We start from the raw sequence: 27,394 nt of genomic DNA, 5'->3' as shown, positions 1-27,394 counted from the left end.
GGTTATGGGGATAGGGTGGAGGTGTTGACCTTGGGTAGGGTGCTCTTTCCAAGAGCCGGTGCAGACTCGATGGGCCGAATGGCCTCCTTCTGCACTGTAAATTCTATAATTTATATATGGCGTGATTTAACAAAATGGGAACCAAGTCCCATAGCGAAAGCGTTTAGTTGCGTGTTTCCTGACACACTCAGCACCGAGAAACACAACACTATCTAACACAGGGGTGGGCAAACTTTTCCGTGCAAGGGCCACATTCAGAAATTCACAATTCACAAAGGGCCGCATAGTATATTAAGTAAAATAATTACTTCACCCGGTTATGATTCTGGGCGCCTCATATAGAACATAGAACAGTACAGCACAGAACAGGCCCTTCGGCCCTCGACGTTGTGCCGAGCAATGATCACCCTACTCAAGTCAACGTATCCACCCTATACCAGTAAGTAACCCAACAGCCCCCCCCCCATTAACCTTAAAAAAAAATTTAAAAAAAAAAAAAAAAAATTTTTTTTTTAAAAATTATTTTTTTTTTTTTAATGACTTGGTGGGCCGCAGAAATACCTTTGGCGGGCCGCATGCGGCCCGCGGGCCGTAGTTTGCCCACCCCTGATCTAACATCACTTGGGTTAAATAGGGGACCTCAGTGGGGAATACACGGCAGAGGCCGCACAGCCCCATTTTCTGCACTGAGGAGCTTTGTTCACCGGAACTCCTCAGTGTTGAGAGATATCAGGACACCATTTTTATTTTTTCTCTGGGCAGCTCCCATTTATGAGCACGAGACAGCCTTTTGATGGTGCTGGTTACTAGATATTTTTTCTCTGGGCTGCTCTCATATATGAGCACTAAACTGCCTTAATTTGCCTAGCATTTTGCAAACTTGTAGCAGGCAGCGGAAGTGAACAGATGACACTTATGTCTCCCTGTCTTAATAATAATAATCTTTTATTGTCAAAAGTAGGTTTACATTAACACTGCAATGAAGTTACTGTGAAAAGCCCCCAGTCACCACATTCCAGTGCCTGTTCGGGTACACAGAGGGAGAATTCAGAATGTCCAATTCACCTAACATGCACATCTTTTGGGACTTGTGTGAGGAAACCGGACCACCCGGAGGAAACCCACGCAGACACGGGGAGAACCTACAGACTCCGCACAGACAGTGACCCAAGCCGGGAATCGAACCTGGAACCCTGGCACTGTGAAGCCACAATGCTAATTACTGTGCTATCATGCCGCCCATACCCACCGTCCCCAATCTCGTCCTTTGTCTTGAGTCTTTCATTTCTTTTGTTTCTCCATGTTTTCTGACGAAAAATGTTCAGTAAAAAAGCTTCCAAGCATCAGCATAGCTGGGAGAATAAAATAACTGTGGGTGAAAATGCTTGATGAATCTATTGTTGCTTTAAAATCATTGTATCAATTTTAGCAGTCAGGGTTGAAAATACTTTCGTTCCTGAATCAAAAATGACTGAATCTGAGATTTATCCATGATGTTAATTTATGAAGATTGATTTGAATAATTCATCTAACGCGATCCTTCATGTTTCTGCTTCTTTCTTAAAGGATCGACACTGGAAAAAGTCGATGGATTTAAGCCTTTATCTGAAAGTAGGATTTTGCATTCAACTGAATCCGGTCTGAAATTCTTAGTGAAAGGCATGTGTAAACAAAAAAATCTGTTTAACTCTTAAGTCCGAGCAAGTTTTAAATTTGGTGACCCCAGAACACAGGCGTGAGGTCACAGCATGCACCTATTCATTGCAATTGAAGCAACACATCAAATTTATGCTGCTTGGTATCTTAAATTACTGATCTTGTGCAGTCACTGCTAAATACATTGTTCATTAGGGGTCCAGATATCACAAATGGTTAAACTTAATCAAAGCAGCCTATACCTCTTTAAGGGATGGAGCATGCTGGCTGTTTGAAGTGGTGAAAGTTATTTTAAAAAGTCAGTCTGGGCTGTTGTACTTTAAGGAGTGGCCGGACATGAGAGCTCAAGCACCAATGTTTTGTAACAGTACACTGGAGGTCTTAATGTGATGTGGAGAGAAGGAAACATCTTGCCCTGTACCTCTGAGCATATATCACCCTCTTTGACTGCAGTAGGATCCACCCCACCTCTCACTACCTGCTTACTGTTTACATGCAAGTATTTTTGTTTACCTTTTATATTGACTGCCATTCTATTCCCATGTTCTTGCTATCTTCTTCTCCTCTCAAGCTTTCTTTTTCACTTCTCCTCTCAACCTATGATATTTGCCCTATTTCTCACTTGTAAATTCACCTGACATACATTGTACATTTTTCATGTTTCTTCATATTCTCTATCTCCTTTATTATCCAAGAAGCCCTGGTTTTAGTTGCCCTACCGTTTGCCTTTCTAGTAATGTACCTAGACTGTACCCCAGCATCTCCTCCTTCAAGATCACCCATTGTTCGTTGTTCCATTTTACCATGTGTGTCCCTTCCTATCCCATTGAAATGAGCCCTCTTCCAATTTAGGAATTATATTTTAGATTATCCCTTGCTTTTCTGCATTAATAGTTTTAATTGTCCAGGGTTTTGTGAGTAGAACATAGCTGCTGCTTTTCCAAATTGTCGGGTGAATACCAATATTGTAGCTGTATTGCAGGGATATGGCTAGTTCTGGAGCACAGTCCTACACACAATAGTCAGGATATTGTCAGGTCCCACATCCTTTGCTGGCTGTATCCAGTGCAGTGTCTTCATCGGTTTCTTGGGTGCATTTGGAGTGAATCAGGTTGTCTGAAAACTGGCATCTATGAGTGGGTGACCTCTGAAGGATGCCACTGGCACAAGGGGATTGCACATTCTTTAGCCTTGCCTTTTGTGCTGAAATACTAGGCTCCTTCATCTGAGTATGCTGATAGTTTTGGAGCCTCCTCCTCCGGTTAGTTGTTTAATTGTCGACTCTCATTCATGACTGGAAGCGACAGGACTACAGATCTATTGCTTGTAAGTGGTCCTAACGCTAGGCTCAGATAAAATGTGGTCTGGGTCGAGGCCAGATATTTAAAAATAAAACTTGTGAATACCCAAGAATGCACTCCACCTTGCACTTATTTATATGACATACAACATGTCATATGACATTTATTGCAAAAGCAATGTCCCAACAATTTATTTCATGGGTGGTGGCAGAGGTGAACTCTGAACAGGAAAAATCCCAAGAGGGAGGAAGTGAAGGAATGGCTTAAAGACATGAGTCTAATGGGCTTTTGAGATGGGATACTTCCAAAGCGGAGTGTGATAGAACAGGGAATGGCCTCCAATACTAGTGGAGGTGTAGGTAGAAAAACAAATAATCAGAAGATTTAGGAATCTATGGCTGGTGCAGATTGTTCAAATGGCATTGAACAGGATTTGAGAATTTGAATGATTAATTTTGTGGGACAAATGGAACTAGCAGATCAGGGTGATAAGTGATACATTGTGCAGAAGACAACTGGGAGAGCTCAGGGCTTTGCATGTTCTGAACAAGGAAAAAAATGTACTAGTTGGTGCCATCTACTTTGATGTGGAATGGCATTTTCCCCACTGATAGTTGCAGTGATTTGATGATTCCCTCTTTTCCAAGCACTCCCATCACAGACAAACATTTTGCCATCTCTGCTACATACAATAGAGAGATGATTATACATTTACATGCTTGACTGTGTTGAAAAACACAGCAAACGCCTCGAACAGAGAATTTGTGAAATGACAAGATGAGCATACGGAACTTTCGGCAGCTTTCCAGGTCTTGTTCTAATGGGTCAAATCTACACCGTTACCAGTGTGTCTACAGGGGACATTTTTTGACATATTTTCTAGCAGTGACTGGAACTACCAGGTGCTCAGAAACAGGGTGAGTGCTTATTATTTGAAATCTTGGCATTGTTAGGGTGCATTCTGCTGTGGGGCGTTGAGCTGGACCTGTACTGGGGCAGGGACTAAACATTACATTGTGTAGCAGAGAGGCTTTAACCAAAATCCATGTGTATAGGTGATTTCATTAAATATCTTATGATTTTTTTACTGCTTGCACCAATTGACACTTTCTCTGTTCAGCGATAATTAACTAGTGTTCTTGACTAGCAAATCGCTAGATTTATTTAAGGAGAGAGAACAATCTCCTCTTGTTCAGTTTAGACATTTGTTCAGGTTCTGTTGGTGGAATGCTAATGAACCTTTGCAAGGTAATTACTAATGAACAAATGTCTAAAGCAATAGAATTTCACCCCATCATCCACCAATTGACCCTTTTATTGGTTCTTTAACTTTTCAAAGAACTCTACAGATCAGGATGTTTAAATTCGATGTGATTAATATTTTTTCAGATTGGCTTTCAGTTTGGCTTCTGTTCAATAGTTTAATATTTTTGTATCTGTATAAATTTTTGCTAAATTGGTAATGTGATTATTTCCGGTTAGCATCCTAACTGAATGGGCCCTCACAAATTGCAATATGCAGGAATTGCAACAAACTGCACGTTATGGTTTAGATTTGTGCATTGGAACCTTCACGACTTCTCAGGTAAATCTGTGGTAAAGTGAGCTGCTTATACTCGGTGAATCTAAAATGCAATTGTAGGCCATGAAACAGACTTCACATTCTAATAACTTTTTATCTGAAAAGGCAATTTTAATGTAGCAACACTGGCGAGTTACTGCTCCCTGGACCTAGTAGACCTGACGCTAAAATGCCGCCCCTTCTGCCTTCCGCGGGAGTTCAGCTCCGCTATCCTGACGGCGGTTTACATCCCACCTCATGCAAATGTGAAAATTGCACTGGACGAAATATTCACCACCACAAATAGCCTTGAAACGAAACATTCCGAGGCCTTGTCCATTATAGCTGGGAACTTCAATCAGGCCAAGCTCGAGCGTGCGATCAAGTTACCTGTTCCACCAGAGGCCCAAACATCCTGGACCACTGCTACACAAATATCAAACATGCCTCCTGATCTATCACCCACCCACACTTTGGAAAATCTGACCACAAGGCTGTACTCCTGCTCCAGGCTTATAAGCAAAAACTGAAGTGGGAGAATCCGTCAAAGAAAGTCGTGCATTGTTGGTCTGAGGAATCGGATGATCTCCTACTGCTTAGAGTCAGTGGACTGGTCAGTATTCAAAAACTCTGCGACCAGCCTGAACGAGTACGCCACTACAGTAACTGACTTCATTAGTAAGTGTGTAGAAGACTGTGTGTCAAGGAAGCAAATATGAGTGTTTCCCAACCGGAAACCCTGGATGAACAGGGATATCCACTGCTTGCTGAAGTCTCGGTCTGAGGTGTTCAAGTCAGGTGACCCTGATCTCTACAAGAAAGCCAGATATGATCTAAAGAAATCCATCAAAGATACCAAAAGACAGTACCGGACCAAGCTTGAGTCTCAGGATAGCTACACAGATCCCCACCGTCTATGGCAAGGTCTACAAGACATAATGGGCTACAAGATGAAGGCATGTAAAATCGTCGGCTCCAACGCCCCCCGATGAGCTGAATGCATTCTATGCCCGCTTTGAGCAAGAGGTCAGCGAGAGCGAGCCCTCCACCCCAGAAGCCGCAGATGAACTTGTATCTGAGATCACCACTGCAGACGTCAGAGCAGCCTTCTAGAAGGTCAACCCACTGAAAGCCACTGGCCCAGATGGGGTATCCGGACGAGCACTCAGGACTTGCGCGGATTAGCTAGCGGGGGTATTTGCATACATCTTCAACCTCTATTTACAACAATCTGAGGTCCCTATCTGCTTCAAGAAGACGACCATCATCCCTGTACCAAAAAAAAGTCTTGAGCAGTGTGCCTTAATGACTATCGTCCAGTGGCTTTGACATCCATCATCATGAAATGTTTCAAAAGGTTAGTCATGGCACAAATCAATTCCAGCCTCCCGGATTGCCTTGATTCACTACAGTTTGCCTACCGCTGCAACAGGTCCACAGCAGACGCCATCTCCATGGCCCTGCACTCTACCCTGGAACACCTAGATATCAAAGACACCTATGTCAGACTCCTATTTATCGACTACAGCTCAGCCTTCAACACCATCATTCCTATGAAACTCAGCTCCAAACTCCTTGGCCTTGGCTCCTCCCTTTGCGACTGGATCCTGAATTTTCTAACACACAGGCCCCAATCAGTAAAGATAGGCAACAACACCTCCTCCACAATAATCCTCAACACCGGTGCCCCACAAGGCTGTGTTCTGAGCCCCCTACTATACTCCTTATACACCTATGTGGCCAAATTCCCCTCCAACTCTATTTTCAAATTTGCTGATGACACCACCGTAGTGGGTCGGATTTCAAACAATGACGAGACAGAGTACAGTAAATGAGATAGAGAATCTGGTGAACTGGTGCGACGACAATAATCTCTCCCTCAATGTCAACAAAATGGAGGAGATTGTCATCGACTTCAAGAAGCGTAGTGGAGAACATGCCCCTGCCTACATCAATGGGAACAAAGTAGAAAGGGTCGAGAGCTTCAAGTTTTTAGGTGTACAGATCACCAACAGCCTGTCCTGGTCCCCCCCCATGCTGACACTATAGTTAAGAAATCCCACCAACGACTACTTTCTCAGAAGACTAAGGAAGTTTGGCATGTCACCGACGACCCTCATCAACTTCTACAGATGCACCATAGAAAGCATGGTATGGAGCCTGCTCTGCCCAAGACCGCATGAAACGACGAAAGGTCGTGAATGTAGCCCAGTCCATCACGGAAACCAGCCTCCCATCCATTGACTCTATCTATAATTCCCGCTGCCTCAGAAAGGCAGCCAGCATAATTAAGGACCCCACGCAGCCCGGACATACACTCTTCCACCTTCTTCTGTCAGGAAAAAGATACCAAAGTGTGAGGTTACGTACTAATCGACTCAAGAACAGCTTCTTCCCTACTGCCATCAGATTTTTGAATGGGCCTACCTCATATTAAGTTGATCTTTTCTCTACACCTTGCTATAACTGTAACATTATATTCTGCAGTCTCCTTCCTTCCCTATGTACGGGTATGCATTGTTTGTACAGCATGCAAGAAACAATGCCTAAATGATGTGATTATTTAAAACCATTGTGATTCAAAAGATGTAACTTGCTAACTGCAGGTGTCTTGAGTAAAACCCAAACATTTTAAACTGATTTAATGTTGAATTAGATTGAGGAAAAATCAACTTGAACAGTGCCAGAGAGCGACGAAAAATCTGAGTAAATTGGCTGGCTGCTACTAAAATAATAACAATCTTTATTGATGTCACAAGTAGGCTTACATTAACACTGCAATGAAGTTATTGTGAAAATCCCCTCGCCACCACACGACGGCGCCTGTTCGGGTACACTGAGGAAGAATTTAGGATGTTCAAATTTCCTAACAAACACATCTTTTGGGGCGGCACGGTAGCGCAGTGGTTAGCACTGCTGCCTCACGGCGCTGAGCACCCGGGTTCGATTCCGGCCCCGGGTCTCTCACTCCATGTGGAGTTTGCACATTCTCCCCGTGTCTGTGTGGGTCCCACCCTCAACCCAAAGATGTGCAGGGTAGGTGGATTGGCCACACTAAATTGCCCCTTAAGTGGGGGAAAAAAAAATTAGGTACTCTAAATTTATTTTAAAAGAGCATGTCTTTCGGGAATTAGAATGTGAGACTAGTACATCTGATGGCTCCTCCTCCTCCTCCTCCTCCTCCAATGTTAATCAAGAGTCTTCTGGATCATCAGCTGGTCTTGAAGATGATCCCTCTGCTTGTTCTCCTGGGGACCTCGAGGCAGGCTGTGTCCTCTTCGTGGCTGCTGTCCACTTCCCTTGCCTCGGGGTGTCATGTGTCTGCTGCTGGCCTGGGGGGGTGGGGTTTGCTTAGCTGCCTGTGTAGCCGACAAAGCAATTCATACACCGCTCCTGGGTGAATTGGAAGGCCGATGTTGTGGAGGTGTTTAAATTGTGCAGATTGACATTTAGTAGCATTTTAAAAGGCACTAATGAAGGGGAAGCGTCTGCTATATCATTTTGTGAACAGACCATATCTGTTTAATAGCTGGGAGATCCGTGAAGATAGCAGTATAAACCCAGAAAAAACCTTTCTGAATTTCAGCATCCATCTCCATCAAAGCCAAACCATTGGATCTGCCAATATATTAGGTGAGCCTGTTGACAATTTCTTAATTCGATTGAGAAATGTAGCTCGCAAGTGTAAATTCGAGCAAACACGAGGTTGGTAGAGCAGCTAATTTTAGGGCTCTGCGTACCGTGACATACACATAGTCTTAACCAGTAAGAACCTTGTGCATGTCCATCTCACCATATTGCTAGCTGTTTATACAACCAGAACAAATGAAGCCACAGTGGACAGATGAAGATGTTGACTACTGTGCTACTACTTGGGCAGCACAGTTGCTTCACAGCTCCAGAGTCCCAGGTTCGATTCCCGGCTTGGATCACTGTCTGTGCGGAGTCTGCACGTTCTCCACGTACCTGCGAGGGTTTCCTCCGGGCGCTCTGGTTTCCACCCACAGTCCAAAGATGTGAAGGTTAGGTGGATTGGCCATGATAAATTGCCCTTTGTGTCCAAAAAAGGCTAAGTAAGGTTACGGGGATAGGGTGGATATGTGGGCATAGATAGGGTGCTCTTTCCAAGGGCCGGTACAGACTCGATGGACCGAATGGCCTCCTGCACTATAAATTCTATGAAAATGGCTACCCTTCAGGGTTGATAGAACATTACAGCGCATTACAGGCCCTTGGCCCTCGATGTTGCGCCGACCTGTGAAACCTCTCTAAAGTCCATCTACACTATTCCCTTATCATCCATATGATGCAGTGAAATAGCAACAAGAATACATACCAGGTAGAGAGAAAGATGAATAAGAGCTGTGGGCGACCACAAGTTCAAGATAGATGGAAATGTCCTGCATATTGATCAAAAGTGTAGATCTTGTGGCAAACCCATCACTGGGCAAGGATGTGCAGAATAAAGAAAGAAAATGGTGGAGGAGTTATCAGAGGCAGAGCAACAAGGCAAATGAGAAGGAACATAAACCAAACCTGGCAGATGGCAAGTTTGAGGATATGGCATAGGAACCATATATTACTCACAATTATTCAGATCAGGAACAGGGTGAGAAATAACCCACAAACCTAAATCTGAAGCTTGATACCACACCACAGGTAACATCATCCTGCTCAGACAGAAGATGTTGCCTGAAAATTTGAAAGAAAATGGTTACCCAAGGAAAAATGATGCTGTGAAACCAAGCAACGTCATGTTGATAGCATGTGGAGGAACTTAAATTCAACATCTGGGAATGGCCCTAATCAGTTATATAGAACTGCACGTTCTATATAACTGAAATAAATGATTCTACCATCCAGGGGTTGAGCATTTGCGAAATGTTGCAACTGATATTAGTAAACCATGCAATGAAGCAAGGATAGCTGAAAGTTGAAGGAAGTACAGCCATTGAAAACTTCCCTTTGATCAGAAGCAAAAGTATTGACTGTTTTGTTGCTATGGTTGAATGCTTTGAAGGTTTTTGAGTGTCACATCACTATTGGTACTTTACATTGGGTGGTGAATCACCGGTTTCATGTCTGGACAAATAAATAGAGCTAAAATAAAAGCTTGAAAGCGATCACTAGGAAATAGAAATAAGTGATCACCAGAGTCCCAGCTTACAGATTTGGGTAAATTGCATAATTTTGAGACATAATATGCAAAGCCAAATGAATGAATAGGTTATGTCAAATATTGACATTCTCAAGGCCAACATTGAAAGACACAAAGAGCTCTTCATGGAAAAGGAAAGGGAGCTAACTCAGAAAGTTCAAAGAAGATTTCCAAAAACTTGCAACACACACTTTTTTTTTTAATAAATGTTTTTTATTGAGTTTTCATGTTTTATATTGAACAAATTACAACTTATTAGAGAGAGAAAAAAAAACACGCAAAAATTAACATATATATTTACAGGTAAGCATCTTTGTAATAACAACTGTGGCCGCCCCCCCTTTAGCCGGCATACATATTTTACATTCCCCAATATGGCCGAGGCACATGTTTATAGGCATTTATTTACAGTTTGGTTTTGGGCCTTAGCTAGCCCTCCGCCCCCCCCACCGGCCACCTTCCCCCGATTCCCGTCTATTTTCCCCTGATTCTTGGCCACCCGACTATTCTTCCTCTTGTACGTTGGCCACAAACAGGTCCCGGAACAATTGCATGAATGGCTCCCACGTTCTGTGGAAGCCGTCGTCCGACCCTCTGATGGTGAATTTGATTTTCTCCATTTGGAGAGATTCCGAGAGGTTGGACAGCCAGTCTGCAGCTCTGGGCGGTGCTGCTGACCGCCAGCCAAACAGGATTCTACGGCGGGCGATCAGGGAGGCAAAGGCAAGGGCGTCCGCCCTCCTCCCCAGGAATAGATCTGGCTGGTCTGAAACCCCGAAGACCGCCACTATCGGGCATGGCTCCACCCTCACCCCCACCACTTTGGACATAGCCTCGAAGAAGGCTGTCCAGTACTCCACAAGTCTGGGGCAAGACCAGAACATGTAGGCGTGGTTGGCCGGGCCTCTTTGGCACCGTTCACATCTGTCCTCCACCTCCGGGAAGAACCTGCTCATACGGTTTCTTGTTAAGTGGGCTCGATGTACCACTTTTAGTTGCGTCAGGCTGAGCCTTGCGCACGTGGAGGTGGAGTTGACCCTATGTAGTGCTTCGCTCCAGAGTCCCCACCCTATCTCAGTCCCCAGGTCGTCCTCCCACTTCCTTCTTGTTGCGTCCAGTACAGTGTCGTCCCTTTCTACCAGTCGGTCATACAAGTCACTACAGTTCCCTTTCTCTAGGATACTTGCGTCCAGTAGGTCTTCCAGTAGTGTCTGTCGTGGCGGTTGTGGGTACGTCCTGGTCTCCTTTCGTAGGAAGTTTTTGAGCTGGAGGTACCGTAGCTCGTTTCCCCCCCCCCCCCCCCCCCCCAGCTAGCTGAAATTTCTCTGTCAGTTCATCCAGTGTTGCGATCCTGTCGTCCGTGTATAGGTCCCTGACTGTCAGTGTCCCCCCCGTCCTGCCTCCACCTTTTGAAGGTGGCGTCAGTCAGTGCTGGTGTGAACCTATGGTTGTTGCAGATGGGAGCCTTGTCCGACATTTTGGTCAGGCCAAATTGCTGCCGCAGTTGGTTCCAGGATTGGAGGGTGGCTGTCACCACTGGGCTGCTGGAGTGTTTTTTGGTTGGGGATGGGAGTGCTGCCGTGGCGAGGGCCCGGAGGGAGGTCCCCATGCAGGAGGCCTCCTCCGCACACACCCACTCGGCTTCTGGCTCCTGGATACATCCCCTTACTCGCTCGGCTGTTGCCGCCCAGTGGTAGAATTGTAGATTCGGGAGAGCTAGCCCCCCCCCCCTGGATTTTGTTTTTTGTAGGACCTTCTTTGGGATCCTTGCATTTTTACCCCCCACCCCCCCCCCCCCCCCCCCACATACGAACGCCATGATAAGTTTGTCCAGCACTTTGAAAAAGGCCTTGGGGATGTAGATCGGAATGGATCTAAACAGGAAGAGGAACCTGGGCAGTACGTTCATTTTGATCGTCTGGACTCTCCCCGCGAGGGAGAGTGGGAGTGTGTTCCATCTTTGCAGGTCCTTTTTTACTTCCTCCGTCAGGCTGGTGAGGTTCCATTTGTGGATCCCTTTCCAGTCATGGGCTATTTGGATCCCCAGGTAGCGGAATTTATGTCGGGCTTGTTTGAACGGCAGCCCCTTTAGTGCCCTTGCTGGTGTACTGGGAAGATCTCGCTTTTGCTCATGTTGAGTTTGTAGCCCGAGAAGGCTCCAAACTCTTTCAGGAGCGCGATGATTCCGTCCATGCTGCTTTGTGGTTCCGAGATGTAGAGGAGCAGATCATCTGCATAGAGTGAGACTCTGTGCTCTCTGCCTCCCCTTCGGATCCCCCTCCAATTTTTTGCTGCCCTGAGCGCGATTGCTAGCGGTTCGATTGCTAGTGCGAACAGCAGCGGGGACAGTGGGCATCCTTGTCTGGTGCCCCTGTGCAGCTGGAAGTATTGGGAGTTGGTATTGTTGGTCCGTACACTCGCCATGGGAGCGTTGTATAGGAGCTTTACCCAAGCGGTGAACCCTGTTCCAAGCCCGAACCGCTCCAGTACCTCTGAGGTATTTCCATTCGACTCTGTCGAAGGCAGTTTCTGCATCCAGGGAGACGATCACCTCTTGTGTTCTCTCCCCGGAGGGGGTCATTATCACGTTCAGCAGGCGCCTGATGTTCGAGGTAAGCTGTCTACCTTTGACGAAGCCCGTCTGGTCCTTTGTGACCACCTCAGGTACACAGTCTTCTAGCCTTTTGGCTAGGATTTTGGCCAGTATTTTGGCATCTGCGTTCAGCAGAGATATGGGTCTGTATGACCCACATTCCGTTGGGTCTTTGTCTTTCTTGGGTATCAGCGAGATTGAGGCCTGTGCTAACGTGGGTGGCAGTGTGCCCCTAGCTAGCGAGTCTGTGAACATCTCCCGCAGGTGCGGGGCCAGCGCTGTCGCAAATTTTTTGTAGACATCCGCCGGGAATCAGTCCGGTCCCGGCGCCTTCCCCGTCTGCATGGAGCTAATGCTCTCCATGATCTCTCCCAGTGCTAGTGGTGCTTCCAGGTCCCGTTTTCTGCCCTCTCCCACGACTGGTATGTCCAGTCCATCAAGGAACCGGTTCATCCCAGCCTTCCCCGTTGGGGGCTCTGAGGTGTACAGCACTTGGTAGAAGGCCTGGAAGGTTTTGTTAATCCTCTCTGGTTCTGTTTCTCTTTTTGATGAAGAATAAAGTCGTTGACCTGGAAAGACTGAAGGCTGATCAGGACAAATGGTGAAAAGAAGCATCTGGAAAAACTGTATGCTGTAGTTAGCAGAGGAAGCATCTAAGAGAAATCTTGAACTTCAACAGAACATGCTTCAAATAGTAGAAGTTGGAAAGGAAAAGAATGACATTGCTGAGTTCATAAAAATTAGTAAACTGCAGATACCGCTTAATACAAAGGGCGCGATTTAATGGAAATGTTTTAAAGTATGATACCAAGCGTGAAATCCCGCGAGCTGTCCGACGCTCAGCCTGGCAAGGCCGTCACCACGATAAAACATTAATTGGTCCACTTACCTCTTAACAAGGCCCCACGGGATTCACGCCACAAATCATGTTTCGCCGGCTGATTCACTTAGGACCGTGCTCACCAGCCCCCCGCTAACCAGGTAGAGCAGCACTTAAACTGCTCCTGCACAGCCAAGCCCACTCTGCTCGCAGTGCTGCCACGGAGACCAGCCCCATGGCTTTGGCAATGCCAATCTGGGATAACTGTTAGATGTGTTGGAGGCCAGGCGGCATCCCCTGTTTCCCTCAGGGGGGTCCAAGAGGGACAGCCGTCGCTGTCTGGAAGGAAGTGACAGCGGATGTCAGCTCGGAGTGTGGCCAGGAGGGCTGGCACCCAGTGGAGGTTGTTGACCTTTGTGCAGGCCGCTTTGGTGAGTTTGCACCAGACACACCACCTCTGCGTAACGCGTATAGCTAATAATGTCCTCTCCGTGCCCCTGCAGGAGAGATTGGCCCACAACCAATGTGCCCCACAACCGACGGGAGAGGGCCCAGCCAGACATCAGGGCCGGGATTCTCCCCTACCCGGCGGGGCAGGGGGTCCCGGCGTAGCGGAGTGGCGCCAACCACTCCGGTGTCGGGCCTCCCCGCACCTTTTGGGGGCTAGGCCCGCGCTGGGGTGGTTGCCGCCACACCGACTGGCGCAAACGGCCTTTGACGCCCGCCGGCCGCCGTCGGGGCTGGCCGAAAGGCCTTCGCCGGTTCGCGCATGCGCCGGTGCGTCAGCTGATGTCACCACCGGCGCATGCGCGCTGGGGGATTCTCTTCCGCCTCCGCCGTGGTGGAATGAAATTCTCGCCGCCCCCCCCGGGGTCCGATCGCCCCGCGCCACCAATCCCGCCGCCACCAGAGGTGGTTGAAACCATGGCGGCGGGAGAGGCCTGACAGCGACGAGACTTCGCTGCGAGGGCACGTCGATCGGCAGGGTGTGATTCCCGCCCCCGCCAATTCCCGGGTGGCGGTGAATTTCTGCCACGGCTTGGGCGGGATTTTCGCCGGCCCCGGGCGATTCTCCGACCCTGCGGGGGGTCGAGAATTTCACCCCAGAATCCTTGCCCCCATGAAGATGAAAAACACATCCTGGTGGTTGCGGGGGTGGCAGAGGACTGAGCGGTGACCACTTAGGAGGTCAGTGCACACTTCAGAGTTGAGGCTCCCTGGCCCCGACCCAGATAACCTGTCAAACGTGAGTTGTTAATACAGACTGACCCATCCATGCCCACTCTCTTTCCTTTCCCCCCCCCCCCCCCTCCCAAGAAAACACATCGGAGGAGAGCTTCGAAGATGACACAATAATAGTCAGATGCCACATTAATAGTCACAGCATAGCTGGCATCCTAGCCCTCCACCAGTGCAGAAACACCCGCCTTTGTGAGCGAAAAATAGTTGACAGACTTTTGGGGCACGTTCTGGTGAGCACCACACAGCTGCTGATGCACATCAGGTGGAAGCAGGAATGTCCAGGCGAAACGGCAGTCAGAGGTCTGCTGGATCCCAGGACTCAGCTGGGTCCCAGTCAGATGCTGAGCCCCTGGCACCGATTTGCCTGGAGTGATGCAGACACTAGGGTGCAGCCATGAAATTCGGAGGGGGATGTCAGCGACCCTCCAGCAGGTCCATAGCCAATTGGAGGAGTCCCAAAGCCTACAGGTGCAGGAGATGGCGCTGGCAATGCTTGGCATCGAAGCCAACCAGTCTGGTGCATGTCGTCAGCAGCATGAGTGGAGATGTCCAAGACGTGGCTCAGTCAGTGAAGGCCATGGCAGAGTGCCTTGACAGCATATCCCAGTCTCTCGGGGACATGGATGAGGCACTGCAGAGCATACCCCAGTCACAAGTGGGCATCGCCAAAGCCCTACGGAGCATGTCCCGGTCACTGGGCGACGTGTCACTGAGGGGAAGCGCTGAGGGTGTCGACACCATGCTCCATGGGCTGGAAGAGCTTGATGAAGCTGGGGCAGCCGGAGCTCGATCCAGCTGCTTCTCCTTCCCAAAGTGCACCCTAGAGCGCTGGGCATCAGCCCAGAGTCATTCGACAGAGTGGCGACCGCCTGCTCCCCCGGGTTCCACCCCCTTGACAATGGTGCGTCTTGCAGTCAGCACCCGATACAGTACGGCATTGGGCATGTGCCAGGCCATCCGGCACTAGGGTCATCAAAAGCCATGGGATGCAGCAGGCTGCCTCCATCTGTGATGCGCATCCTGGCAGACACACCTAGACGTAGTGGTAAATGTAAGGTAATGTATTTTGGTAGGTCTAACATAGAGGGGAAAGATACTATAAATGGCAAAACTCTTAGGAATACAGAAAGTCAGAGAGGTCTGGACGTGCAGGTCCACAGATCTTTGAAAGTGGCAACACAAGTGGACAAGGTAGTCGAGAAAGCATATGGAATGCTTACCTTCATTGGGCGGGGCATAAAGTATAAAAACTGGCAAGTCCTGCTACAATTGTATAGAACCTTGGTAAGGCAGCATTTGGAATATTGTGCACAATTCTGGTCGCCACATTACCAGAAGGATGTAGAGGCTTTGGAGAGGGTGCAGAGGAGGTTTACCAGGATGTTGCCTGGTCCGGAGGGTGTTAGCTATGCGGAGAGGCTGAATAGAATCCAACTGTTTTCATTCGAACAACGGTGGTTGAGGGATGACCTGATAAGAGGTCTATAAGGTTATGAGGGACATGTACAGAGTGGATGGGCAGGCACTCTTTCCCAGGGTGAAAGGGTCAGTCACAATGGGCCATAGGTTTAAGGTCTATGGGGCAATGTTTAGAGGAGATGTGCAAGGCAGATTTTGTACACAGAGGGTGGTGATTGCCTGGAACGCGTTGCCAGGGTAGGTTGTGGAAGCAGACACATTAACAGCATTCAAAAGACATCTCGACAAATACATGGATAGGATGGGTATAGAGGGGTACAGCACTAGGAAGTGCTGAGGGTTTTAGCAAAGGGTGGTATCCTGACTGGTACAGGCTTGAAGGGCTGAAGGCCCTGTTCCTGCACTTTATTGTGCTTTGTAGAGAGCCCTGACGCAATCATTTTATATTCCTGTTGTATAATTCTGTGGATGCCACTTCCCAGCCCAAGACTCTAATGTTATCCAGACCTTGCTCTATTCGTGTATGGATTGCTTAATATGAAAGTTGCAAATAGAAATATAGAAAATACGAGGCCATTTGGCCCGTCAAGTTTGCCCCACCATTCATCATAATCCAATTCAATAGCCCAAAGAACGCTTCTCCTCCTCTCCCCCCCCCCCCCCATATCCTTTGATCCCCTTTGCCCTAAATGCTATATCTAACTGCTTCTTGAAAAACAGTCAATGGGCGGATTCTCCGCTTCCACGCCAGGTGGGAGAATCGCGGGAGGGCCGCTCTGGCACCCCCCCCCCCCCCCCCCCCTCCAAAAATGCGATATGCCGCTTTTCATGGCGACCCGCGATTCTCCGACCCGAATGGGCCGAGCGGCCTGCCGTTCCCGACCGGTTCACGCCGGCGGCACCAAACACCTGGTCGCTGCCGGAGTGAACATGGTGCCAGAAGCTGGTTTGTGGCTTGTGGGGGGCGGAGAGGTGAGTGAGCACTACGACCGTGCTCGGGAGGGGACTGGCCCGCAATCAAAACATAGACCAGTACAGCACAGAACAGGCCCTTCGGCCCTCGATGTTGTGCCGAGCAATGATCACCCTACTCAAGTCAACCTATCCACGTAACCCAACAACCCCCCCCCATTAACCTTATTTTTTAGGACACTAAGGGCAATTTAGCATAGCCAATCAACCTAACCCGCACATCTTTGGACTGTGGGAGGAAACCGGAGCACCCGGAGGAAACCCACGCACACACGGGGAGGACGTGCAGACTCCACACAGACAGTGACCCAGCCGGGAATCTAACCTGGGACCCTGGAGCTGTGAAGCATTTATGCTAACCACCATGCTACCGTGCTGGTACCGTGCCCACCGATCGTCGGGCCGGCGTCTCAATGGGACGCACTCTTTCCCCTCTGCCGCCCTGCAAGATCAAGCTGCCACGTCTTGCGGGGCAGCGGAGGGGAAGACAGCAACCGCGCATGCGCGGGTTGGCGCCGGCCAACCTGCGCATGCGCGGCTGACGTCATTAGGCGCGCCTGCCACCTCATTCTCGGCGCTCCGAGCCTTGACGCCAGCGACAAGGCCCCGCGGCTGAGATTTACGGCACGGCCCTCCTAGCCCCCTGAGGGGGGGGGGGGGGGGGAGGAGGAGAATAGGGGGCGAGGAGCGGCCTCCGATGACGTCGTGAACCCCTCCGGGTTTCACAACGGTGTCGGGCCTTGGCGGAGAATTCCACCCAATGTTTTGGCCTCAACTATTTCGCCAATCTCGGGGTGAAGACCTTTCTTCTCATCTCTGTCCTAAATGGTCTACCCCGCATCCTCACACTATGACCCCTGGTTTTGGGCACACCCACCATTGGGACCATTTTTCCTGGATCTACCCTGTCTAGTCCTGTTACAGTTTTATAGACATCCCCCCCCCCTCATGCACTTCTGAATCCCAGTAAATACAAGCTTAACCGATTCAGTCGCAGTTGGGAGAGCTGCCTCACGGGCAGGGCAGACCCAGCAGAGGTGGCAGCACAGTGGTATACAGTCAGGAGGGAGTTGCCCTTGGAGTCCTCAACATCTGGACTCCATTAAGTCTCATGGCTTCAGGTTAAAACTGGGCAAGGAAACCTCCTGCTGATTACCACATACCGGCCACCATCAGCTGATGAGAATCAGGACTCTTCTATGTTGAACACTAGTTGGAGGCAGCACTGAGGGTAACAAGGGCCCAGAATATAGAACTAACAGTGCAGAAGGAGGCAATTCAGCCCATCGAGTCTGCACCGACCCACTTAATCTTCCACCCTATCCCCGTAACCCAATAACCCCTCTCAACCTTTTTGGTCACTCAGGGCAATTTATCATGGCCAATCCACCTAACCTGCACGTCTTTGGACTGTGGGAGGAAACCGGAGCACCCGGAGGAAACCCACGCAGACACTGGGAGAACGTGCAGACTCCGCACAGACAGTGACCCAGCGGGGAATCGAACCTGGACCCTGGAGCTGTGAAGCCACAGTGCTATCCACTTGTGCTACCGTGCTGCCCTATGTTCTGGGTGGGGGTATCAATGTTCATCATCAAGAGTGGCTCGGTAGTACCACCACAGATCGAACTAGCCAGGTTCTAAAGCCATACTTCTAGAATGGGACTGCAGCAGGTAGTGAGGAAACCAACAAGAGGGAAAACATACTTGACCTCGTCCATCTATCTGCTGCAGATGCATTTGTCCATGACGGTATTGGTAGAAGTGACCACTGCACGGTCCTTGTGGAGATAAAGTCCCATCTTTACATTTGAGGACATCCTCCATTGTCTTGTGTGGCACTACCACCTTGCTAAATGGAATAGAGTTCAAACGAATTCAGCAACTCCAGACTGGGCATCCATGAGGCGCTGTGGGCCATCAGCAGCAGAACTGTATTCGACCACAATCTGCAATCTCATGGCCCGGCATATCCCCGACATCCCCACCAAGCATGTAGATCAACCTTGGTTCAATAAGGAATGCAGGAGAGCATGCCAGGTGCAACATCAGGCGCACCGAAAAAATGATGTGTCAACCTGGTGAAGCTACAACATGGGACTACATGTGTGCTAAAAAGCATAGCAACAAATAATACAGATAAGCGATTCCACAACGAATGCATCAGATCTAAGCTATGTAGCCCTAAAACACCTAACCGTGAATGGTGGTGGACAATTAAACAATTCACTGCAAGAGGAGTCTCCACAAATATTCCCTTCCTCAATGATGGAGGAGCCCAGCACATATGTGCAAAAGACAATGCTGAGGCATTCGTATCAATCTTCATCAATCTTCAGTCCGAAATGCAGAGTGGATGATCCATCTCTGACTCCTCTGGAGGTTCCCAGAATCACAGATGTCAGTCTTCAGCCAATACAATTCACTCCACATGATATCAAGAAACAGCTGAAGGCAGTGGATACTGCAAAGGCTATGGGCCCTGACAGTATCCCGGCAATAATACATGAAGACTTGTACTCCAGTTCTTGCTGCACCCCTCGCCAAGCTGTTCCAGTGCAGCTACAACACCAGCATCTACCTGGCAATGTGGAATAGTTGTACCAAGGCCACTGCCCTGAGGAATTCTTGGGGCTCCTTGTTGCCACACTTCGCCAAATACCAATTGGATATCTAGGGCAGTCGCTCTCACCCTACCTCTGGCATTCAGCTGTTTTGTTTATGCTTAGTCCGTGGCAGTTCTGAGGTTTGGATTGAATGGTTTTGGCAGAATTCAAACTAAGCATCGGTGAGATCTCCAAATCCATTTTTATATAGACAATTTATAATTACGTTTTCTACCACCTTCTGTTAATCCTTTCCCATTCCATTCAAAAGAATGCACATCAAGTGTCAGCTTAGAATAAGTGTTGCTGGAGTGGGGCTTGAACCTATGACCTTCAGACTCGAAAGGTGTATTAGCAAGGTACTTTCAGCATTTTCCATCAAGGTAGCACATAGCTTGTTTTCATTGCAATTAGTAGAGTTTTGTTTTGTATCTGGAAACATTAAATTGCGAATGTTTGGAGCAATGCAATGTGGTCCTATAATATTGGCAGACTAGGTATGACAGCTGTAATTCAATAACTAAATAAAGCCCCAATATTTAGCAATCAGAGCAGCCATGCATAGAAATTTAGATATAAATTTATAGTACCCACTTCCAGCTCCTTCGAGCATATCTAACACAGGTTTTTGGCAATACCCAAGAACAGCTGTTGTTTTCAGACAGTTGGCACAAACAGAATACATGGATATATTTCTCTACAGGCTTCTCGACATGGTGGCCTATCATTCTTGATTATGTAATTTTTTTCAGTTCTTTATCGTGAAATGCTGATCCAACAAGCAAACAATGGCTTAGTAAGAATGCATAATTGAATGTCGAGATACTGAGATGCAGTAATTGGTAAGCTGCTGTTGATGCTGGAAAGGACTTTGTCGACATAAAGGATGTGAACGTGGGCCCTATAGTGTCCAGTTTTGGGGCTCTAATAGCCCTTTGGTTCCAAATGGGGTCCAAAGCCTGCAAGCACTTCTGAAGCGAAGCTCAATGGACACCATCTTTTGTAAAGACTTTTTAAAGGGTGCAGTCGGTGTTTACCAGAAATGTGCAGAGCAGGCAGATCATACGTGCAATACTGATTTGAAGCCATTTTGCTCAGCTTCGTGCACCTGCCGACATCAGTACATGCAAGCAGGAAGAAGGGCACCTGACCATCATGGTTTAAATGGACTTGCATGTTAGCTGGTTCATTTTCTTCTGGCTCTTGCTATAATTCTACAAGACTTTGGTGCTTTCCATAATTATTTGATATTTCAGGTAATGATGTGGTGAGTGCTGATGTATCTTTTACTGACTTCAAGGCTTCTGCAGAGTGTCTTCCGTACATGGGTGTGCTAATAGGCTTTCCTCCTGAAATACAGTCTGACTGGAGAAATGAGCAGAAGTGACACCGAGCAGTACAAGCTTGAGGATGGGGAGAAGGGTTCTTCAGAGTGCAGTAGCTCTCTATTGGTCTCAGCGAGGTTCGATCTATGATACATCCATGATTCACGAAGGAGATCCTTCTTGAGCTCTGCCAGTGGCTTTGAAGATATCCCATGGCTACATCATAAAAAGAAATTGCAACACAAACATTTCACAACAAATGTAAAATGAAATCATGCCGTATTGAATATATTTTGAATTATTCACCCTTGTGCATTCTTAGTTACCTGATGATAAAATCCTGATGACGTTCAGTGGAAGAGAGTGCATAAGATGGAGGCCACTTATCGCCCCATTTCAGAAAAATACATTACATCTTTCCTCTGCAGAAAGTTTCTTGTCTCTTTGATTAGCTCCTGTATTTTACATTGTTCTTCCATTCATTTCACATTTTCATATATTTAGCATCTTGTCTACTTAAAAGTAAATTACAGAATTTGTTTCAACAACAAGACATTAACATTGATCTGCTAAGTAGAAAATAAATATCATCAGTTAATTTTAATGTTCACCTACTGCTTTACAAACCTGATATACACGTGTTGGCCAACTCAAACATGCATGCTGACTCTTGTGATCAAGCTGATAGTTTGTACGGTCTGTGTTCTCGGCTCCATGTTGTATGGCTGTGAAACATTTGATGACTTAAAGCTACCAAGAGAAGAACCTCAACAATTTTCATTTATACAGTCTTATGTGTGCACTGGAGTGCTAGTTTCACCTGCCGTGGAGTGCTTAAGTTGGAATTGAGTTTTCATCAGTCACAAAGGGTTAATGTCTATCTAAAGTCTAATCTTTCTTTAATTTGGAAATTAACTAAAAGATGCTGTTTGTGTTGAAAGAAGATGAGTTTTCGGCCAGCTTTAAAATGGGGTTCACTCAGGCTTTGTTTGCAGCTGCAACTAGTTAATTAGATAACTGGCTTAAACAGGTTTTCAGAGGCTAGATTCAGAGAGTGAAAAAGCGAGTCATCTTGCAGTACTGTTGTTATTTGCACTGGAGTGCTACTTTGGGCTGCAGTAAAGTGCTTAAATTGGAGTTTTGTGACTGAGGGAGCAGGGAGCTCCTTTCAATTTCTACATGTCCTCAAAGGCCTTCCATCAGGGCCACCAACAGTGGTTTTCAGAGGTGGCATCACAGTTCAGAAAGTGACATGGGTCCATCGGGTGCAGCTGATTGTTAAGTCCTGCTGGGCATTTTTCATGGTTCTAGATTCTCTCACATCAGTAAGTATCCACGCCAAGTCCCCTATGGATCTTAAAGGATTCAATCAAGTAGTCTTCTACTCCTAAACCCCAACAGATACAAGCCTAGTCGATTAAACCTTTCCTAACAAGACAATCCACCTTTTCTCTGTATTAGTCTGGGTAGCCTTCTCTGAACAGCTTCCAATGCACTTATATCCTTCCTTAAATAAGTTGACCAATACTATACACAGTACTCCTGATGTGGTTTTACCAATGTCCTGCACAATTGAAGCATAACCTCCATACTTTTGTATTTAATTCCCCTCATAATAAATGATAACATTCTATTAACTTTCCTGAATGTGATTCATGCACTTGGACAGTCAGATCTCTCTGCACCTCAGAGTTCTGCCATCTCTCTCCGTTTAGATGACATGCTTTTTCTATTCTTCCTGCCAAAATGGACAATTTCACAAATTTCCCACATTTACACTCCCATTGCCAGATCCTATCCACTCACTTCTTTAACCTTTCTATATCTTTTTGTAGCTTCCTTATGTCCTCTTCACAATTTATATTTAAGTGTCATCAGCAAATTCGGCAACTATCCTTTCATCCAAGTCATTTATATAAAATCTCGCCAATGAGACCTCAACCGGGTGCCGTTTGGTACTGGTTCACAAAGTTGTGAACCAGTCATGATAACACCTCTGGGAGAGGAGGAGGAGGAGGAGGAGGGGGGGGGGGGGGGGGGGGGGGGCAGCTGGTCTAGCTGGGAAGTTGAGGCCCCAGGTGGTCGGGACCGGATAGGGTACTGCTGGGCTAGCAGGGGCACTGCCAGGGTGCCAAGATGCCCAGGTTGACTGCCAGGAGCCAGGTCCATGGCCTTGCCCATAAGAGTGCTGTGAGGAGGCGCTCGAGGACCCTGAAAGGGAAGTAAGTTGGGTGAACGGGGGGGGCGGGAAAGGACAGTCCTGAGGGTGTGGTGGCCAGGAAGAGGGGGTGGGGGGGTGGGAAATGTTTTCATCTGGATTTTTAGCCAGTTGTGAAACAAGAGTGCTCTCCACTGATCTCTAAAGAGATGCCCACAAGACCTGAAAACTCTGGGGTAGATTTTCCCCCTTTCCAAATGTCCATTTAAATCCGGAATCAAAACAGAAGGCAGTTTAACATATACAGCAGCAATGGTGTTCAAACACAACAAACCATGAAACTAAAGTGCTTAGTGTCTTTGCCTTATTTCCGATAGGACTGAAATAAATGATTTTTATCAACATAGAAGCTAAAATACGGAAACTATTTTTAAAAGTATTTTCTGATCATATGAAAGATTTGGATCGCTATGAACATGAAGCAGCAATTGAACACCTGCAAAATCTGCCAAAGTGTTTTCAGTGATTTCAGTTCAGTATCCGCTTTTCCCTGGGGAGGTGGATTTTGTGATTCTGATACAGCCATATATGGGGTGGGATTCACTGCAATCGGTGAATTGCCCCAGCGCCAAGAACGGGACGAACCACTCCGACATCAGGCCAACCAGAAGTAGCGGAATTCTCAGCACTTCAGCCAGCACTGAAGGGACTGCGTGAGTTAGCGCATGCGCAGAACCGCCGGCGTATTCTGGCGCATGCGCAGGGGGATGTCTTTTCCGCGCCGGCCATGGCGGAACCTGACGGGCCGCGCGGAAGGAAGAAGTGTCCCCACAGCACAGGCCAGCCTACAGATCGGTGGGCCCCGATCGCGGGCCAGGACACCGTGGGGACCCCCCCGGGGTCGGGTCCCCTGAGGACCACACCAACCAATTTATCTGCTAGGTCCTGCCGTGTGGGACTATGTTCAATCCACGCCGGCGGGACCGGCCAGAGACGACGGACGCTCAGCCCATCGGGGCCTGAAGAATTGCCGAGGGGGTCGCTGCCAACGGCCCCTGACCGGTGGGGCGTGATCCCCGGCCCGAAAAACTGTGCCGGAGAATACAGCAGCCGGCGGCGAGGAGGGATTAAGCCCCCCCCCCCCCCCCCCCCGGAGATTCTGTGACCCTTGGGGTTAGTTCAATTGGTTGGACAGCTGATTTGTGATGCAGAGTGAGGCCAACAGCGTGGGTTCAATTCCATACCAGCTGAGGTACTTCAACAAGGCCCCGCTGTCTCAAACATTACAGAGGTGTGGTGCGTTAAATCACCACCAGTCAGCTGTCTCCCTCAAAGGGGAAAGCAGCCTATGGTTATCTGGGACTACAGTGACTTTAGGTATCTTAATGTCATCATTCCAACCTGTCTTCGATCCTATATATAGAGTTTCTAATTGGAAAGAAGGACTTAAATGAAAGAAATTGGCCGAAGACCATTCTGAACAGGGTTTGCAACTGTTGTTAGAATATTGTTAGAATATTTTATTTAATTCAGCACTGAAAATGAGCTAAAACAAGAGATGGAATGAATACGCAGACTCTGACCACCCTAGAATGCCATGTTGAAGAAGCGATAAGTTATATTTTGGTTACTGTCAGGATTGTTGATTGGTTGCCTATTTTCTAAGAAACATAGAGCACGATTCTCCCAAAGAGTGAATTTGTGGCTGTTTTTTCGGAGTTTCCTGCTGGCGAGTTATCCACCACTTTTCAATGACACTTTGTCACTTTTTTGGACCCTAGGGAGTTTCGAATTTTTTTTAGAACAGGGGAGCTGAACTCCAAGATCGGGCCGCCATTTTAAAAGGGTGCCACCACACCAATGGGCAATTTCACCCTCCACACACATGGACACAATCCCACCTATCACCCCACCAAGCTCCCTGGAAGCCGCTACATATCTGCCCTGCACTCGCCTGCCCTTCAAGCACCACCCCCCCCCCCCCCCCCCCCCCCCCCCTCATTTCATGGGCATGATCCCCTATCGCCCACTGACCCTTGGCAGTGTCACCCTGGCACTTGGGCTCACTTGCAATGGCATCCAGGCAGTGCTCCTCTGCTGGTTTGGCAGTACCATTCAGGCACCTTGGCTGTGCCAGGGTGGCAGTGCCAAGGTGTCCACATTCCAGGGAGGGGGCCAGGGAGCCACCCTGCACTTACCCTGACCAGCCAGGGGTCTCTGATGGCTTGGGAAACCCCCCCAGGTGCCGTTCCGCCTGGCCCATGTTTGTGTGTACCAGTAATGATTGGCTTCGGGTTGTAGCCTCCTTGGGAAGGCCGGAGAATCGAGGGAGGCCGGTGGATTTCGTGCAGGTAGGTCTTAAGTAGGTTTACGACCTACTTCCATGAGTGTTATTCAGGCCCACCCACTTGGGGCGGAGTTCCGACTCCGAAGCCTCGTTAGGAGCTCGCTGGAAGCCTCTCCTGGCAGACCGGCCGCGTCCTGCTCTCCCTTGAGTGCAACGCGGCCAGAGAATCACAACCATAGCATTTTAAACCAGTTACCCCAAATGTGTCTGCTAAAAATACAATCATATATTGGGATTATAGCTTTGCTGCTTCCTTCTTATGGAATCTCCTCTTCCCGCCTTAATTTCTAGCAGTCTTTTATTGCATGCATTTTAATTTTACAGTATTGCTGTATGAAAGCATCTTTTTATTCTTCCATGGTGTATAAACATTGTTGTTAGTTGCTCATTCCTAAAATACATTATTTCTATAGTTGTAATATTTGGGTATGGGGGAGTGGATATTTTTTATGTGGCTGGCCTACAAATCCAACCCAGACATATTTTTAAGACAGCTTGTGGTACAGTGACTGATTTATTAGTGGATCTTCATGCCTGTCACTTCAGCTTTGGGAATAGAGCAGTAAAGAAAACTGACTTTTTCAGAATATAATGTTTTTCGAAGTTTTAATATGAGGAATGTGAGTGCTTTAATTAACACATTTAAAGTAGCATTTATTTTCAATCCCATCTCTTAAGTAAATGTGATCAATTTGTTTTAATTGTAGAAGGGAATTGTACTTTTAGAAATAATTTCACTTGTCATAGAATTAGAATTTACATTACAGAAGAAGGCTCATCGAGTCTGCACCAGCCCTTGGAAAGAGAACCCTACCTAAGCTCACATCTCCACCCTATCCTCAGTAACCCCACCTAAACTAAGGGCAATTTATCATGGCCAATCCACATAACCTGCACATCTTTGGACTGTAGGAGGAAACCAGAGCACCCAGAGGAAACCCTCGCAGACAGGGGGAGGACGTGCAGACTCCGCACAGACAGAGACCCAAGCCGGGAATCAAACCTGGGACCCTGGAGCTGTGAAACAACTGTGCAAACCACTGTGCTACCGTGTCGCCTGGTATCTACCATATGTATGGTTAAGTGATGCAGCTGTTTTCTTGTAGTTATGCGTTCAAATAGAACGGGTAAATGCAATTTTAAAGAAAAGTCAAAACATCAGTATTATTAACCATACAGATTGGGTCCTAGAGTCATTTTTGTGATAAAACATGGTTAAGATCAACATAATGAGGCATAAATATAAGATTGTCACTAGCAAATCAAATTGAAGTTGGAAATAATTTGTTTACACAATATTGAGAATGTAGAACTAATTGCTGCATGTAGTGTTGGAAATGCATTGATGCATTTAAATTATTTTAAAAAACACTTTCACTATTAATTGTCAAACATCGGCCTAAAGCATGTCTATAATCTCTCTAGTCAAAATGCTTGAGACTAAGGTTTCACAATTTTCTGCATTATAGAATGATATTAGAATAGCTAAGAATAACTATTATTTTATGTACCTAAATACTGTACCTTCCACGTTTTTGCTCACAATTTGCTATACAATAAGTTCTTATTTAATATTACCCCATTAAACATTGTTTCAATTTAAAGTTAGTAAATTAATGGGACATGCCCAACCTTTGAGTTGCGGCCTCTCCCTGCTCTTTGACCTCTGGGTTTTGGCTTCTTACCCGCTTCCCAAGTTGCGGCATCTCCACAACCTACCCTATTGCCAGACCTCTCAATCCCTGACTTCTCCTCCTGCGACTTCCCTCTCCTGGGCTTGCTTTCCTGTTCAAGATCCCGATCTGATCTGAATCCGATGATCTAGAAGTGTCGAGCTGGGTCTGCTACAATCCCATTTTTGTTTCAAATGACTGCTGTCAAAGCTGCTGCTGCCTTGCTGCCGTTCTCCTGAGCCGTCGCTTGCAGTGGGGGTTCAGGAGAGATAAGCGGCCAGGAGGAGCATTGGAAAAAAAACATGGATTAGAGCAACCACAGCTCAGAACTTGTGCACCATTAAGTCTTGCACTTCCAATCTGGTTTTGGATCAAATCTGAATCTTGAACGGGAACACAGATCCAGGAGAGGAAAACGGTGAGAGGGTGATCAAGGAGTGGTGGTGGGGGGGGGGGGGGGGGGGGGGGGGGGGTAGGGTAGGGGTGGTCAGGGAAGTTGGGGGGGGGGGGTAGGGGTGGTCAGGGAAGTTGGGGGGGGGGGGAGGGGTAGGGGTGGTCAGGGA

At 47.6% G+C, this 27,394-nt stretch overlaps 1 protein-coding gene across 4 annotated transcripts in view; it reads left to right on the top strand.

Annotated features, from left to right (window-relative positions):
• LOC119972303 (KH domain-containing, RNA-binding, signal transduction-associated protein 3-like) overlaps positions 1–27,394 on the top strand; it is a 246,043-nt gene that overhangs the window by 21,165 nt on the left and 197,484 nt on the right. For 2 of the 4 annotated variants that reach the window (XR_005462031.1, XM_038808791.1), the window contains exon 2: positions 1,567–1,659. The exons of 1 other annotated variant lie outside the window; for it this stretch is intronic. Coding sequence is in view for 2 of the 3 variants with exons in the window: in XM_038808791.1 (XP_038664719.1) it covers positions 1,567–1,659 (93 nt within the window). In the remaining variant the exon portion in view is untranslated. The remainder of the gene's footprint in view (positions 1–1,566; positions 1,660–27,394) is intronic. One more of the 4 variants, XM_038808792.1, reaches the window with a different exon arrangement.

Source organism: Scyliorhinus canicula, chromosome 10 (assembly GCF_902713615.1).
Source record: "Scyliorhinus canicula chromosome 10, sScyCan1.1, whole genome shotgun sequence".
Lineage (NCBI taxonomy): Eukaryota > Metazoa > Chordata > Chondrichthyes > Carcharhiniformes > Scyliorhinidae > Scyliorhinus > Scyliorhinus canicula.
This window is presented reverse-complemented; position numbering and strand designations above follow the sequence as displayed.